At 51.9% G+C, this 16,368-nt stretch overlaps 1 protein-coding gene and 1 long non-coding RNA gene across 4 annotated transcripts; one reads left to right on the top strand and one right to left on the bottom strand.

Annotated features, from left to right (window-relative positions):
* Positions 1-1,422: 1,422 nt before the first annotated feature.
* Positions 1,423-11,315, bottom strand: LOC120389203. 2 transcript variants are annotated; one of them, XR_005590812.1, is made up of 4 exons: positions 11,042-11,315; positions 8,996-9,203; positions 5,520-5,570; positions 1,423-2,472 (listed from the first exon to the last, which is right to left on the bottom strand). It is a non-coding gene; the product is annotated as an uncharacterized LOC120389203 (long non-coding RNA). The 2 variants fall into 2 exon arrangements; XR_005590813.1 differs by having other exon boundaries at positions 1,423-2,102.
* A 304-nt stretch (positions 11,316-11,619) lies between these two features.
* MARCKSL1 (MARCKS like 1) lies at positions 11,620-15,577 on the top strand. 2 transcript variants are annotated; one of them, XM_039511375.1, is made up of 2 exons: positions 11,620-11,989; positions 13,715-15,577. In XM_039511375.1, exons 1-2 carry the CDS (start codon positions 11,894-11,896, stop codon positions 14,345-14,347), a joined length of 729 nt encoding a protein of 242 aa, XP_039367309.1. In that variant the 5' UTR covers positions 11,620-11,893; the 3' UTR covers positions 14,348-15,577. The 2 variants fall into 2 exon arrangements, with proteins under 2 accessions (XP_039367309.1, XP_039367310.1); XM_039511376.1 differs by lacking the exon at positions 11,620-11,989 and adding an exon at positions 12,476-12,579.
* Positions 15,578-16,368: the final 791 nt, after the last annotated feature.

The following is a 16,368-nucleotide window of genomic DNA, read 5'->3' as shown; positions in this document are numbered from 1 at the left end:
ATCTCCCACCATTACACTAGCACCAGTGCAGCTCCTCCAGTGAGGGGGGAGATGGGGGGCACTTGTGCAGACAGGGCACCATCATTTTTATCCCAGTGTCCTCTTGCCTTGCTCCGAGCAGGGCAGGAGTAACATTAGTGCCCTGGTCTGGCCTCTGGCTACCACCCGTGGAGCTCAGGTAGCGCAATGATGAAAGATTGTCCCAAAGAGCGTAGCACAGACATAGCCTTGGAGGCCGGTCAGTCATGGGCCTGGAGCAGAGACCCAACAGAAAGGAACTGATTCCTGGCCGGCACATGGCAGCACTGCCAAGCCCAAGGGCCTTACTCAGGCAAAACTCCCACCAAGTTCAATAGAGGCTCCACCGGAGTAAACACGACACAAGCTGAAGACCCCACGACCTATTCCAGCTTAAAAGAACACGAGATCTTTTCCCTGGTGCCCCAGTGGCTCTCATGCACATTCCAGCACCATTGCCTGTAGCATCATCTCCTGGACAGAGTGGAAAACAAACTGGAAAACATCCTGTGGTGACTGGCCAGCACTGCACTCCCGGTTGGACATCTGCTTCAGATTCAGCTGCATCATCCCACACCAGTGACTTCCTTGCTCTATTGATCCAGGGCTTTCCTATGGCATTCTCCCTGCAGGGAAGGGATTTTCTCTGGGTGTTCTCCCTAGGAGACAGCAGCATGCACATCAGCAGCTCCAGACAGGTCATTACCAAGCAGGTCTGCTTTTGCTTGGGCTTAGTGGGAGCTTTGCCTCCAACTCCAATGGGAGCAGGAGCGCCAAACCTATCTGCTTTTGGCCTTGCCTGTGCAGATGGGACAAAACCACGGTATCAGAGGCGGATTAAGGGTTTGTGGGGCCCTGGGCCAGAGCAACTGTGGGCTCCTCCCCACGCCTTCCACCTGCAATCCCCCCCCAGCCACCCCCCATGGCGCTCCTGCTGGGGAAATGGGGTCGGGGCATGGAGGCTTCCCCGCCCAGCCTTCCTGCCAAGGAGTGAAGTTGGGGTGCGGGTGCATGGGGTGGAGCGGGCATGGGGTGCCCCAATTGGCCAGGGTCCTGGTGGTCCAGTGGCTAATCCGCCACCACACGGTATAACCATATCCTAAATCCTGGGGCAGGATCCAGAGAGGGGATGGGTGTCTGTTGCAGGGCTTGCAGCGCTGAAGCAATGGAGTTGCAGGTACTCTGCAGGGCTCTCACACGCTCCGTTGCATGGTTCTCCCATGGTTTGGGGGGGGGCGAGTCCAACCCCCATTCTAACACAGCCCGCCCCCCACCACGTGATAGCGCGTGGAGTATGGGAAGACCCTCCCTGCACCTCCGTTGAGGCTCTAAAGGAAATCGAGTGGGACGAGCTCCATTGGGACTGAAAGTCACTTTTGTTTCCACTATAAACTTCCCGTTTAATGAGGAGGAGATTCTGAAAACGAGCTCCCTCCTCAGCCCCCGTCCGTGAGTTCCTGCCAAAAGCTGACTGAGCAGCAGCCTTGACTGTGCCGGGCAGAGAGCTCTGCCCAATGCTCCAGAGCACCCTGACGCCCTCTCATGCTGCCCTCCCACCCTCGGCTGCCAGCTGGAAGTCATGGCCCAGTTTCTCCCCAGAGAAGCGTTGGCAGCCGGCCTGCTGCCGTAACGTCACCGAACCGGCAACATACTGGCTGGTCAGGGTCAAGAAGCCCATTATCAGAGCTCAAGTGCCGCCTACGAGAGAGATAAGACGTGTGGGGTGAGCGTCCTGCGCTGGTGAGAGCATGCAACCAGCTTCTGTTCTCTTGAGTTGAACTGGGTGGGCCATGAGATACGGAGTCTTTCCCCTCCAGCGTGTTGGGTCAAATCTGTCCCAGATGAAACGCAACTGCCAGCAAGGCACTGGGTAGGCCCCAGTCTAATTCCCAGGGGACTGTTCTCTGCAGCACAAGTATCACCACAGTTGGCAGCCTCGGCAGAGGGCTCAGGGACTGTACGAGCCCTGGAGATTGAATTCCCTTCTCCCATCGAGCAGGGGTCCCTGCAGGTGAAGGCTGAGGCTCTCTGGCAGGAGGTGGGCTGTGCACAGGGCAAGCTGGCACGATGCCGCTGTGCCGGTTCTGTGGAGAAATAGAAGACTCTGAGCTCCTGAGGTGCCGGCTTGACACCATTCGTGGGCATGGAAGGAAGAGAAGGGGCTGCAGAAAAGACACTGGCTGCAGCCTTGTCCCATGGCCTGCCTGGTACACGGTGGCTATTTGATTGGGGTTGGGTCGTGTTCAAACGCTTGTCCTAGGAGGTGGTAAATGGCCTCAGAGGTCAGAGCCAAAATGTCTCTCTCTTTCTCCCCTCTTGACTCGCAGCTGCTAGTCAATCTAGCCTCAGCAATCTTCTCACGCTGCTGCAAATCAGGAGTCACTCCAGTCGACTCAGTGGAGTTGCAGGTGACTGGGGAGATCAGGCCCTCAGTTTCTTTCTCTTAGGAGAGGCCTGCATGACAACGTTTATCATGCTGCAACACACTGCCCCAAAGGTGGTGGTGGTGCCCTGGTGGGATCTGCTCATGACTTACTGTGTAGATAGGACCAACCCATGTCATAAGCATGTTACAGACCCAAACACCCATGTAAATAGGGGGTTCTGTAATACAAGACACTGATTTCTCTTCAAAAGTGCTTCCAGTGATGGGTACTTTACAAAGCATCGCTAGATACAAGATCACCCAGTTCAAGGCCAATCATTCCTTATCCAGTCAAGTAGCAGCAACAACATAATGATCCCAATTAAAAATAGAGAATAGCAACAGTTTTTTTTCCCAATCCATAGATTCCAAAGCACCCAACAAGCTGCTGTCCAATCAAGAGTCACTCCCCCCCACCCCGCCCCGACCATGGAGAAGCAGCCATCTGCCATGCTGCTAGCACCCTCCCAGCAAGCATCCTCTGCACAAACACCACTGGTATTGTCAGCTGATGACACCAGGAAACATCATCTACGAAGCCACCTCCGCTCCTGAAAGCCTCCAATCTTCAAACTCTCCTCCCCAGCCCCCAACCACAATCGTATTCTATGGAAATCAAACCTGCCCCTCATCCAGGTGTGTTTCAAGGGCTCACAATCTGGCCATTGTTGGTTTGGCTGTAATCTCTTTCCTTGCATATAACACAGAAGAGAGAGTGTGTTGGGATTGCACAACCCACAGGGTTGATTCCTCCTCCCCCCTTAATCTTTTCAATCCCTTGCAAATTGCCCAGAACATAAAGGTCACCGAGGATGCTCTGTACCAGACACCGTGAGCCGAAGCTGGATGGGTTCCTGAGTGCCGTGTCGCTAGTTAAATGCTGCAGCAGCACCGAGTAACTCAACTCTGTACAGTGGAGAGGGACAACGCTGGGGCTGGCTGAGCTAAATCTCATCATTCTGGCTTCGGTTTTCCAAAATTGGGGTTGGTTTGGACCCAGGCCCATTTTATCCATGGGGGTGTCCGACAATTGCTCGGGCCCATCTCCACTGTATAATCAATAGATTTTTCTCACGTGAACCCACTCGCATCTCAGGCTCCTCACCTGGGCACTTATGGTTATTTGTGGCCCTGCCTCATTATACCCCCCTGACAGACTGACTAGGAAGTAACGGAGCGACCCCATCCCAGAAAGCACGTCTCTACAAACGCACCCTTGTAGAAGCCTGCGCTGTATGAACGATGGCCTGGCAGGAGCCGGGTACAATATGGTTAAAGCACAGTTCAGACCTGGAATCACGTTTTAACCACATTCCTGAGCCATGCCACTGGCCTGCAAGGTCCAAGACTTCAGCAAGATTTGATTCACACCTAGTGCCAGGCCGAGCGTTTTAGTGACTCCGGCAGACAATGACCTCACAACCAGGTGCCTGAAATGGAAGCTTTCTACTGTTTTGATTTGCTCACTCTCTCTCTCTCCTTGTGGCATCTCCACCCACCTTGCTGTCTGGCCACTCTGGGCATGTCTACACCGAGACGCTCAGGATTCAGGAAAGTCATCCTGAATTAGCGAATGGTGTGTATTTAGAGCATTAAACCCCTGTGTGGACATTCTCTTCCACTTTGGACGTGAATGAAGCTAAAGCAAACGAAAGCCACTTTGCTTCTGAGTGAGAGCGTCCGCGCAGGGATTTAACTAGCGCATTTTAAATTCACACCGTTAGTTAATTTGGCTTAACTTTCCTGAGCAGCACCATGCAGACCCCCCTCAGTAATTCAGCAAGGTGACAGTCCCCACTCACGCTAGTGTTGAATGGGCAACAGTCTGCTCTCAATTTCACCACCCCTGTCGCAGTCGCTACAGTAACTTATACAGCACGGCACCTGTTCCAGTGGTCAGGTGTGGGACCAGGAATCAGGAGGCTGGGTTCTAGTCCCAGATCCGCCATGGACCCTTGGCAAGTCACTTTCTGTTCCTATGCCTCTGCTACAAATACAAACAGTGCTTTGAAGTCTAGGGGGTTGCAGGGTATAATTCACTAATTCCTACAATTGCCACCTGGCTGCTCTCCCATTTACTCCATCCACTCTTTACCCTCCGATCTACACTGCCCTCATTACTCACACACTATTACCCTGCCACGCGGTCATTCACACAAGCAGAGGGCATGATGAAAACCAGACCTGTCACCGCCAGGGACAGCTGCTGAGTGCTGAAGATGTCTGAAGATCACGTCAATCATCTAGGAATCCTGGTCCACACATCGTTTTTGCATTGGAATAGCTATGTCGGTGGGGTTGTGATTTTTTTTACAGATATACAACCCCAAGTGTGGATGCAAATACACCAGTATAATAATCGTACCTTGCTCTCATATAGTGCTAGGGTCTATGCCGGTTATGTGATATTTATGTATCTCTTCACCCTTGCAACCGATACCTGTAATCCCTCATAACTCAAGCCTGACCCCAGATGTACCCCTCTTAACTTGTGTCTATTTAATTTTAAACATTAACTTTAATATTCTTCCTCCTTGGAACTAGACCAGTATAAACACCTTTCTACTGAGCTAAAGCGGTACAGTATGGACAGAGTTAACTATCCTTTAACTATACTGAAAATGGTACAGCTTTGGAGCGCAGGCAAGGCCTAAATATGGATTTAGTAGCCTAACACTGGGCAAAGACTCTGAAAGGGCGAAGGGATGTTTGAAGGAGCTGTTCTCCACCTTCCTGCTATGCCGGTGTCAGAATCTGTTACAATCCATCCTTTCCCAATGGCCTAGTGAAGCTTTCGCCAGATTCTCCCTGCTGGAATTCCCTCCCCAGAGAGAGATAATTAGTTAATACCATTGCTATTTTTAAAGCTACATGAAAGGGTCGCTCTTTTATTCTGAGTCTCACTGTTTGTGCTGGGGGCGTGGGGGAGCTGCTAACTGGGTTAAGATCCACTAGCCATGATAAGACACTGGTGAATAGCTCTATATAAATGAATAACTAACCAAACTAATTCTTGCATGCAAATTTAAGGCATAACAAAGGTGGGAGGGTCAGGGTGTGTTGCTTATTTGCTTACCTCCTCCAGGCAGGGACAATGTTTGCTTCTGTGTCTTGCAGGCTGTTGGCACTTAACACATAATAAATTAATCATCATCATCAACATCTTAACTAGGCTCTGAAAGAGGAGAACGACAGAGGCAGGCAGGCTCCCATGAACTCTTTTAGGAGTGATCAGTATGAGGAATGACAAGGTAGGTGAGGTAACATCTTTTACTGGACCAACTTCTGCTGGTGAAAGAAACAAGGTAACCAGCTTACACAGAGCTCTTCTTCAAGCTCTTCAACTCCGCGGAACCTGAAAGCTTGTTGCTTTCGCCAACAGAGGTAGTTGGTCCCATAAACGATATTACCTCACCCACCTTGCCTCTCTCGTATCCCGAGACCAATGCAGCTACAATAACATTGCAAACAGTACTCAGAAAAGCAGCCAGACTCATCTGCACCATAGAAATCCCTAGAAGTTTTGCAACTGGGAGCTTATCCAAAGCTTGCTGAAGTCAAAGGAAAGACTCCTGTTGACTTCAGTGAGTTGTCCATGGAGGTCCTTTACGCTCATCCATCTTCTCTCCTCTACATTTATTACAGTAATTGTATAGAATCACACCTTTTTAAACAAAAGGATTTTTTCCAATTTAAGTTGTAAACCCCGCTGTTGTGCAGGGTGCTGTGCTGCTGCTGACCTCCACCCCAGAAGTAGCTGCACTTCAGTGGGATTGTGATTACACGCATGCAGAGATTTGTCACGTATCATTTGCCTTGTACCAGCAAGGTACAAAACAGAAACCCCCACAGTCCCTCCCCCCTACAAAAGTATACAGTTGAAAGGTCAGAAGACTAGGCCCCAGATCTGCACAGATGGACAACTGCCCCCAGAATCCCTTGCACATCTGGGTTGAGGATCGGGACACCTACACGACAGCAGAGTTTCCTGACACAGAGGTAAACAGGCCTGCTCCTGGTCTAATCCAGCACGTCCACCATTGCTGGGCTCAGTTCTGGATGAAGGACAGACATTCAGTAATGTTCACAAAGCCTTACAAGTCCGGGCACACTTGGAAATCCAGAGGGAACTTCCTCTATTTACAAACAGATTCCTTGGTGGCCTCACTGAAGACTAGGGGTTTAAAGGACTGGGATCGAGAGAGAGCTGGTGATTGGGGATCTTTTGGGATGAAATCTACAGAAACTCCAGTGAGATTGATCGTATTTCTTACAATGAGAAAAAGGGGCTTTTTTCCCTCTCCCCTACAGGTCTGCATCTCGACCTGTCTCATCATGCTACAGTTCGCCCTTTCGAAACATCACATCTGCCTCCCCTCACTTCAGCTCTGGCCCATGATTGCTGTGGCAGGAGAGCAGCCGGGTGTCAAGCGCTTCCCCCCCCCAAGCAAAATGAAAGCGAGACAGGTTCTGCCCGGGGGAATCACAGATGGAAAACTCTGCTATCCAAGATCTGGCGGGGCAGGCTGGGTAGCATTCGTGCAGCTGCACAACGTGCCCAGGGCAGCTTTGGTGGAGCAGGTTTGCCTCTTATCCCCCCCCCCCCCCAAATCCCCTCTTTCCGATAAACAAGCCCCGTCGTCCATATAATATCAGCCTGTTCCTTCACGGAGGAAAATCCCTGCCTAGCAAACAGCCATTGGGGAGAAGAGTGTGCAGATTGCGTTTGATAACACACAGCCAGGGCTCCCGCTCCACTGAGCCCATACAGCATTCCAGTCAGTAATGCATTCGGCAGCAAACCCCTGCCCTGACAGACTGGCAAGGACAGCCCAGGACTTTCACTGGAGTAGATGAGACATAACATGCTACACAGAGCAGCGGTGTCGGGGGGATACAACCACTCCACAGAGCTCGCTGCTACGGGGCAGGCTCGTAGGAAGATGAAGGTTTGTGTGTCTGGTTCCCTCCCACAAAATGATCACACACACGGCACCTAATGCAGACTAAACTAAACCGCACCTAGGACAGGACACCACTTTATCTCTGCAAACACTGCACAAGCAGAGCATTGGCCAGCATGGTTTGATGGACATTTTCCTCCCATGCCCGTTTCCAGCCCTGGCTTTGGCTTTTCCTTCTATGACTGTAGTTGCATTTTCAGAATCCCTCGACCCTCTACCACAGGGGTGGGGGAACTTTTTGGCCTGAGGGCCACATCAGGGTTCCAAAATTGCATGGAGGGCTGGGTGAGGAAAGCTGCGTCTCCCCAAAGAGTCTGGCCCCTGCCCCCATCCGCTCCCTCCCACTTCCCGCCCCCTGACTGCCCCCCCCAGAACCCCTGACCCATCCAGCCCCCCAACTGCCCCCTCCCAGGACCCCCTACCCCTAACTTCCCCCCTGGAACTCCATCCCCTATCCAACCCCCCTGCTCCCAGTCCCCTGCCTGCCCTCCTGACCCCTATCCACACCCCTGCCCTCTGACAGGCCCCCCGGGAGCCCATGCCTATCCAACCCCCCTATTCCCCAGCCCCTGATCACCACCCCCGAACCTCTGTGCCTTATCCCACCCCGCCTCCTTACCATGCCACTCAGAGCACCAGGACTGGCAGCCACACCGCCCGACCAGAGCCAGCCACCCCGCCGCAGTCTAGAGCACCGGGACAGGCCGGTGGCTCTCGCAGCCGTGCTGCCCAGCAGGAGCGCGCAGTCCCGCCGCCCAGAGTACTGGTGGCACGGTGAGCTGAGGCTGCGGGACAGGGGGGACAGCAGGGGAGGGGCCGGGGGCTAGCCTTCCCGGCCAGGAGCTCAAGGAGCAGGACGGCCCCCATGGGCTGTAGTTTGCCCACCTCTGCTCTACCAGGCACTTGCTATCGCTAGAGAGATAGGCACAGGTTTGTACAGGTTTTGCACGACAGATAGACAGTCATGCTAGGTGTGGAAATCACATTAATCTGCTACAACAACCATATGGGGGAGGCCGGACGGCTCAGGAGACTGGAGCCGTTCATTCTATGCCAGTTTCAAACCCAGCTGAGTTTAGTGGTGACCCAGAAAGGTGGACTATGAACTGTAAGTGATGTTATAGCTGCACCCAGTCTGGGTCGTCAAACAACATAGCTCATATACGTAGATCCTCACCATATGGAGAAAGCATTTGGCCCATGCCCTGGAACTGGGCTTTCATTAATATAACAAACAGGCTGTATTTGGGATCTAACACAGTTCTTATGCCGGGTATCCAGCCCCATATACCCCTGCCTGTGTAACTGGGTTGGCCAGTTCTCCTGTCTCCCAGATCTCTGCACAAGAGAGACATTGGAAAGCGTATTACGCCCTGTGAAAAACACCCTACTCTGCCCTTTGCACGGGTAGCTGAGGCAGCATGGGACAGCTGTAGTGTCCACATTTTCCCAGAAGGCACCAGTACCAACAAGGTGAGATTGCTGGTCTGGAGAGGCCCAAAGGGAGGCCACACTTGAGATGGGGCACTCTGAATGGATCAGTTGTAGCCCTGCATGACTGTGCACGGCAGAGATTACTCGTGCTTACCAAGGTTCTAGGTGTAGCGAAGTCAGGACCGTCAAGCGAATATTCGGTGGTGTCCACAAAAACTGGCACTGCCGTTGGCCTCCGTGGTGGCAGCATCAGGAGAGAGGCCAAGGAACGAATGGACTCCAAAGACTGAATTCTCCTCTCTCTACTCCAGTTATGGGGAAAGAAATATTGGTGATGTGCTAGGGGGCGCCCCGTGCTGTACCTGTTTTGTAGATAAACAGAAGACAATTAGTCTTCACGGCTGTCAAGATGGTCCCTTTCATGAGCCCTACTGTAAAGTCACTCCAACCACTCAAAAAGAAAATTAATTAGCTGCGGTTTAATAACATTAGGGATTGCACTAAAACTGACCAAAGCCAGAAAACATCAAACAAGACTGACACGCCTGGTTTTGTGGAAAAGAGCAACTGTAACTTCCAATTCCCTGGCTGTTTTCTCTTTGTGTCCCAGCAGATAAAGAGAGGGGGTGGGGGTTGCTCTCAAGTTCTTTGTTTAAGAACAAAATCTTTCATGCTGAACTCAAACATCACAGTGTGTTTACTCAACACAGGGTATGGATTCACTAGACCCACTCGCCTCTTTCCAGCAAAGCGGGGTGGGGGGGCTAGCTACATGTGCTAATTCTGAAAGCATGCATTATTTAACCCCTGTAAATCCTCAGTGGCTCCTTTGCAAAACCCATTGGGCAACTCCAGTTTTGAGATATGGATTAAAGATCAGGAAGACAAATAAGAAGCCGCATGGCAGCCATTCAAAGGCTTTATCAACTGGAAACCAAGAGTCAATAAGGACAACTGTGGCCCAATATAATTAACACAGAAATATTGCTCCAGCAGGGGGGAAGACAAAACATGACCTTGTTGGTAAAACAAACACAACAACCCATTGTTTTCCATCCTAGATGCTGCTGGCCTTGATCCTACACTGCCTTGTGCAGGCCGCAGCTGGGCGCGCTAGGCTCTTGCGCTCCCGCGAAGCTACATATGGGGCAGTTCAAGCCAAGCATTCATGGTTTGCATTGAGCCACAAGCCCACTGACTCCCACGACGGCAGGGTAGCCAGGGGCTGGGGAGGAGCGATGCACCTATAAGCCCAAGGTAAGAGACGACGAACAGGATGGGAGCACAGGGGATCCCAGTCCTGCAAGAATGAAACACTGCTGTGCAATCCATGTCATAGCAGGAATGAGGGCACCATGGACAGCCAGTAGCCAAGGACCTTATTTGAATGATCATAGTTAAAATCATGTCTCCTTAGACATACCCGTTCTCCACCTGTATCCCATCCCTTTGCTACAGCAGCAGACGCATGTGTGCCCATATGCTATCTTCCCTGGATCATGAAATCTTTGGTGTCCCTGCTGTGCCATGGGCAAGAACCAGCAGGACCAAGGCCTATGTATGAAATTATTGATGTATTAAAACGGACACAGCCAGGTTAAACATCATAAGGGCCTGATTTTCAGCAACACTGAGCGCAGATAACTCCGGCTGACATTAATGAGAGCTGCATATGCTCAGCACTTATGAAAATGAAGCCGGTGCATAGGTTCTAAAAGAAAATTATCTTCTGTGTTATAAACACCATCTTCTCCCTATGCTAGGGACACTGTCAATTTGAAATCTAGTCAAATTAAAAAAAAAAAAAAGAGCTGGATGTCATTTCAGATGCTACATCTGCCTTGAAATTGTTGTGGTTTTACAATGAACTTTTCCTATTTTGCTCAAGATCTTTCTCTCCCCTGTTGCTGCATGAAAGTCCCACACAAACAGCAAGGGGAAACCAAAGAAACAGGGAAACTAACTTGACACTAAGTGCTGTCAAATGCACAACATAGACAAGGTGAGGAGGAAATGGAGAAAAATTACTTCTTGGAGCGCTAGACATTTTAAGGGGGGATTGATTTGTAAGACCCCACTGTAGAAACTTCAGACAGAAGGGCGATGTTTAAGCAGATGGACTAACTTGGAGAACTAAAACCAGGGCAACAACCCAATTCAGTTCCCACCCTGTATGTGTTTATTTCTGCCTTTGACTCACCTTGTAGAGTGAAAACAGACTGGTCGGTTTCATTTTTGTTTCCAATCAGTTTCATTTTCACACTGCAGGTGGTGGTGGTGGTGGGGGGGGAAAACAATCTGATTACCACGCCAATCTCTCCCCTCTCCCCTCCACGAAAAACTCCCTTGAGGCTCTGAAGTCTTGTAGCCCATTGGGCCAGACCTCGCACTGCTTCCTCCAGCCAGGAAGCCAATAGAAGATTCTCCAAATAAGAACTGAGCAGGGCAGGCAAGATGCAGCGGCCTCTCTTGCATTTCCCCCCCAGACACACCCCTAGCTTGTGCCCACCCCCTTACCACCCATGCAAGCCCCCCCATCACTGTAAGCCCCCCCCCCCCGACTGCACCCTCCTTTGCAAATCCGGGGGGGGGGGTTAAACGGCCCATCTTCCCAATGTGCAGCTCCCACAACGAGCGTGCTCCCCATTGTACGGGGGGTGCAGCTCCTGCCTGTGCCCTCCCCACGCCTGCCATTGGGCGGGTATTTAAATGCCCGACACGCCCCCTTGCTTTTGCGCGCTTATTAGCGGGCGCTTGGGGCGGGGAGGGGTGTAGTGATCCGCTCGGTCGGTCGGTCGGTCCCTGGTTCAGTGCGCGGAGCTGGCTGCCGAGCCGAGGCTGGGACCCTGCAGCCGGGGGGCGCCGAGCTGATCTCCCTGGTGGGGGCGCGTCTCCCTCGCTCTTCGGATTTGTCGCTTTGCTTTTTGTGCAGCCAGGACTTGGCGCAGAAGTTTGGGGCAGCGGGGAGCGGCTTTAACCCCCCCACATCTCAGGATTTTAGGAGCTCAACCACCCTTTTTGTTCCGTGCGGCTACATCCCCTGCCAGCCACCATGGGCAGCCAGGGCTCCAAGGCGGCCAAAGGAGACGTGGTGGCTCAGAAATCGGCCGATGCTGCTGCGGTGTCTCCCTCCAAATCAAACGGCCAGGTGGGTTTCGGGGTGTGTGTGTGGGGGGAGTTCGGATCTTTGCTTTGTTCCCTTCCCCCCCGTATAAGAAGGGGGCTCTCGGGGGGGGGGGTAAGCCCCCCTGGAATCGGTAGGGATGGGCTACTGGAAAGTCTTCGCCCCCTTCCCCCCCGCCCCGGAGTTGAGGGGCGGGGGACCCTCCGGCTCTGCGGAGGCGAATTAGGCGCTGTCCCCTCGCCACCTGGCTCCTTTCTCTGCTGAAAGCCTGGCGCGTGAGTGAGCCCCCCCGAAACCCGCTTTGTGGGGGGGATCGCGCCCCAAACGGGGCGAGGAGGGGTGCGACCCCTCCCTGCAATCTCCAATTACCCCCCCTCCCCCGCGCGTTTTACTGCCATGCTTCCCCCTCTCCGGGTCTTGCCGGAGACCGCAGCGCGGGGCTGCCTTTGTTCGGCGCTCAAGCCCCGGCAACCCCCCCCCCCGGGGCAGCCCCGAGTGCCTGGAGGGAAACAAAGGAAGGATCCGGGTCCAGAACGCGCTGCGGGGGGAGGGCGATGGCCGCGTTCCAGGGCGAACCCCGGCGAGCTCCCGCGGGCGGACCCGGGCGGCGCGAGGTGTCTAGTTTGGAGGGGCGAGAGCGTCTCCAGTTAATGGGGGAGGGGGGGACGTTCCTCTACCCCGCCCCAGGTCCATGTGACCGAAGCCCCCGGGGATCACACGGGGGGGGGGCTGTTCACTAGGGTGCATTCGGGAGGGGGGCGAGGAGCAGGGAAGCGCTGCTGGGCAGGACAATGAATGCAGCCCGGCTGAGGACCTGCAATTCCAATCACTGAGGCTTTTCTTCCCTGGGAGCGGAGAACTCCCCCCCCCCCTCCACCCTCTTGCGGCTCTAGCCGCGGGCGGGGGATTGCAGGGCTGCTCCCCAGGGAGGGACAGGGGTGGCTTTTTTAATGGAAAGCGGACATGCGGGTGTGCGTGTGTAAAATCACGGCTCAAGCTGTGCTTCCCGCGCCAGCGCTTGCATCGTGCAACAATGCCCCTCGCGGCACAAGCCCCCCCCCCCTCCCGCCAGGGCTCCGGAGGTGGAGCGCGAGCGCCAGCTGGTGGCGGCGCAGTAGCGGTTCCTCTTAGGCGAACACTCTTCCCCCCCCTTTTTTTTTTTTTTTAATCCGACTGAATTTAGGGCCGGGCGCACCTGGCAACTGACCATCTGGGGCTGTGTTTCTGCCGGGCTCTCCAGCACTGGGTTAGCTGCGGGGCGCGCCTGCTCCGTTAGGCTGTGGGGGGGGTGGGGGTTAGTTAGAAGCTTATAACTGCACCCCCCCGCCCCACACTCAGCACATTCCTCACCCCCCTGCCAATTGTGGCCCCCCCCCACGCCCGATCAGCCATAGAGCCCCTGTACTGGAGCAGGAGCCAAAGCTCATTTGCCTGAACTCTGTAGGAAGAGAACCTAGCTCCAGCCTTGTGCATTAGCCCCTGGGGAATGCTTCCACTCCTCGCCCTGCTCTGCCAGCTGAGACTGACATCTCATGGGGCATGCGCCTCCCCTTTTTTTTTTTTTGGCCTTCTGATTAGTCTTCCCAAGAATTGGTGTTTTATAGCCAAGGCCAACTCATCTCTGGGAGGTGAGAACACTGTTTAATCCTACCAGCTAAAGTCACTGAGGTCTGGGGGAAAGTGGTGGTATTCTGGATCTCCAGGGTCTAGAGATAATATCTAATATGTCATGGTTCCCTCTTCCACTAGGAGAATGGCCACGTAAAGATAAATGGGGATGTCTCACCAAAGGCTGATGGAGAAGCCCCACCACTGAATGGCAATGGATCTGCTGAGCCAGTCAAAGATGAGGCCAAGGCAGAATCTCTCAGTGGAGATGCCATTGAGCCAGCCCCAGCTGCTGAAGGTGGGGAGGCCAAGCCTGATGGTGCTGCAGCCTGCAAGGAGACCCCAAAGAAGAAGAAAAAGTTCTCTTTCAAGAAGCCCTTCAAACTGAGTGGGATCTCCTTCAGGAAGAACAAGAAAGAGGCTGGGGATTCTGCTGTGTCCTCTCCCACAGATGACCAGGCCAAAGCAGAAGCCAAAGGAGAGGAGAACCCTACTTGCTCTGCCAATGAAACTGAGCAGACCAGTATAACACAGGAAGGGAAAGTGGAGGAGAAAGCTGCTGCAGTGGACAGCAGTCCTCCTGCTGCTGAGGGGCAGCAGGAAGCCCAGCCTAAAAGGGAAGATGCAGAAGCAGGGGAAGCCAAGGAGAAAGAGGAACAGGAGCAGCAGCTGGGGGAAAGCCAGGAGGCTACAGCTAAGCCAGAGGAGTCCTCAACACCTGTGGAGCCTGAGGCCAGTACAACACCTGCAGCAACTGAGCAGAAGGAAGAGTAGAGCCCACCTGACATTGTCATAACTTAAAGACTTTTTGTGCCATCCTCATCCCAATAACATCATGGACTTGCTGCCTTGCCCACACACTTCTATGTTCAAAGTAGAACTGACAACACCTACAATTAAGATGCCTGAATTATTTCCCTCCATGCAGCTCACTGTTACCCACCACCACAACTTGGCACTAGTTTGCCTGAATCCTTTAAAACTGGAGGAAGATGATCCTGGACATAACTGGAATCTAGTCAGACTCCATCTACTACACCAAACTCTAGGCTCTCTGCTGACCTACTGCCTCTTTCACTAATCCTCCAAGCAGCTTTCAAAGTCCAATAAGCCACTGACTGTTCAATGGATTTTTTTTTCTTGGTTTAAATTCCTGGTTCTGACTTCATTTAAAGTATTTTGGGCTTTTTATAGAAACAAACAGTTTAAAAGCTAATCTGGTTAGTTTTTTATAATGTCTTACTATTGGCTTAAAACCATAAGCTTGTAAGTCCGCTGTGTTTAATTTTACTTCTAAGGGGTAACTTTTCTGGGGTGGGGGGAGGGAGAGTGCAAACTGTATAATGTGAAGTTTTGTTTTCTCTGTAAATAATTTTTAATGGCCAAAACCTGATTTGCAATTTTCTAACTCTAAAAAAAAAAAAAACAACCAACTCTAGGTTTCCTTGTAATGTTTGAAAGGAATAAAGGGTGACCCCTTTCTGGGTATACTCATTGACTCTGTCTGGGATATTGTTGAGCACATCTAAAGCTGGACAAGGTACACACCCTGTTCTGTAGGGTCTGGTGTCCCAGACTGCCCCATGCTGTGTTAACTTTTTTGGGTGACCCTGACTCTGCTTCCCTAAATGGAATCCTTTACTTGATGGCCTCTACAACTTATTGATCTTTTAAACCCTAGTCTTCTAGGTGTGCACAGTATTGGATTTAGCTTCAGGTAATGAGCTAATTCTAAAATCTCCTGGATTGATAGACAAAAGCCTGTAATGACTTGACTGGGGTTGTGTGTGACATGCATGGCTGATGAGAGGGGGAGCAATTGGTAATGAATTTAATCTAGAGCCCTTGGAGTAGGGAAGTAAACATTTTAGTCAGAATTCAGGCACAGATTAGGTGGCTTGTCCAAACTCACCTAGGAGCCTGTAGTACAGCTGGAAACTAGACAAGTGAAGTCTTCATTCACCTAAAGAGGCTAGGCTTCTTCTGTAAAACCAGAGGGCAGGAGCAATGATATGACAAGGCTGCAGCTTTTAAAGTCTCACTTTACAGAATTCTACTGGGGCTGTGGTTTGTTCCTATCCTCATTCAGGAGTGCTTGTTAATAAACTTCTAGATAAGTCTTGTCTGAGGGGTCCCCAGTCAATGCTAGTGCATGGGGGGAAAATGTGCAGCTATTGGCCTCTCTTGCAATGTGTAATGACTGACATTGCTTCTACTGTAACAGCTATCCCCATTAACTAGCCTATGGTAGAGCATTCACCCTACCATTAGTGCTATGAGGCAGACTTGACTGATCTTGTAACTAGGTACTATTTCTACTGCATAAGATCTGGTTATGAAACTGGTACCTTCAGCATAGCTGGTGTTGTCCTGCAGAATTAAAGTTGTCACCTCTAGCTTTTTGAAGGTGGTATATGCTGCTGGTCCATGGAAATATAAGTGCAGCTGTGCCTGTTGTAGAATGATCCCTACTGGTTATGTTCTTACACATGCAATGGTATGTGCTGCTATAGGGTTAACCATACCAGTTCTGGAGAGCTGTGTGGCAGCCATTTTGAGTACTGCTGAACCACAGGGAGACTTGCATGCTAATATGTGCAAGCTAAGAATACAACATGGGTTGTAGTCACGGTTTCATCCCTTGGAAATGAAGAGATGCCCACCTCCCCCCTTCAAATTAATTAAATGACAAAGGCGATGAGCTAAAAGGATTAATTATGACCCATCACTAGGAGGCTTGCTGTTGCAATAGGTTGCTCCTATATAGGGAAATACTAGTTTATGAACCTTTCAGA

Source organism: Mauremys reevesii, linkage group 23, assembly GCF_016161935.1.
Source record: "Mauremys reevesii isolate NIE-2019 linkage group 23, ASM1616193v1, whole genome shotgun sequence".
Classification (NCBI taxonomy): domain Eukaryota; kingdom Metazoa; phylum Chordata; order Testudines; family Geoemydidae; genus Mauremys; species Mauremys reevesii.
Note: the sequence above shows the minus strand (reverse complement) of the source record. Positions and strands in the feature narration are given on the sequence as shown.

What these genes read in the sequence shown, in the direction of transcription:
- MARCKSL1 (XM_039511375.1), top strand. Translation starts at nt 11,894, where the DNA reads ATGGGCAGCCAGGGCTCCAAGGCGGCCAAAGGAGACGTGGTGGCTCAG. An exon ending in CCTCCAAATCAAACGGCCAG is followed by an intron (nt 11,990 to 13,714) that starts GTGGGTTTCGGG and finishes CTCTTCCACTAG; the next exon opens with GAGAATGGCCACGTAAAGAT.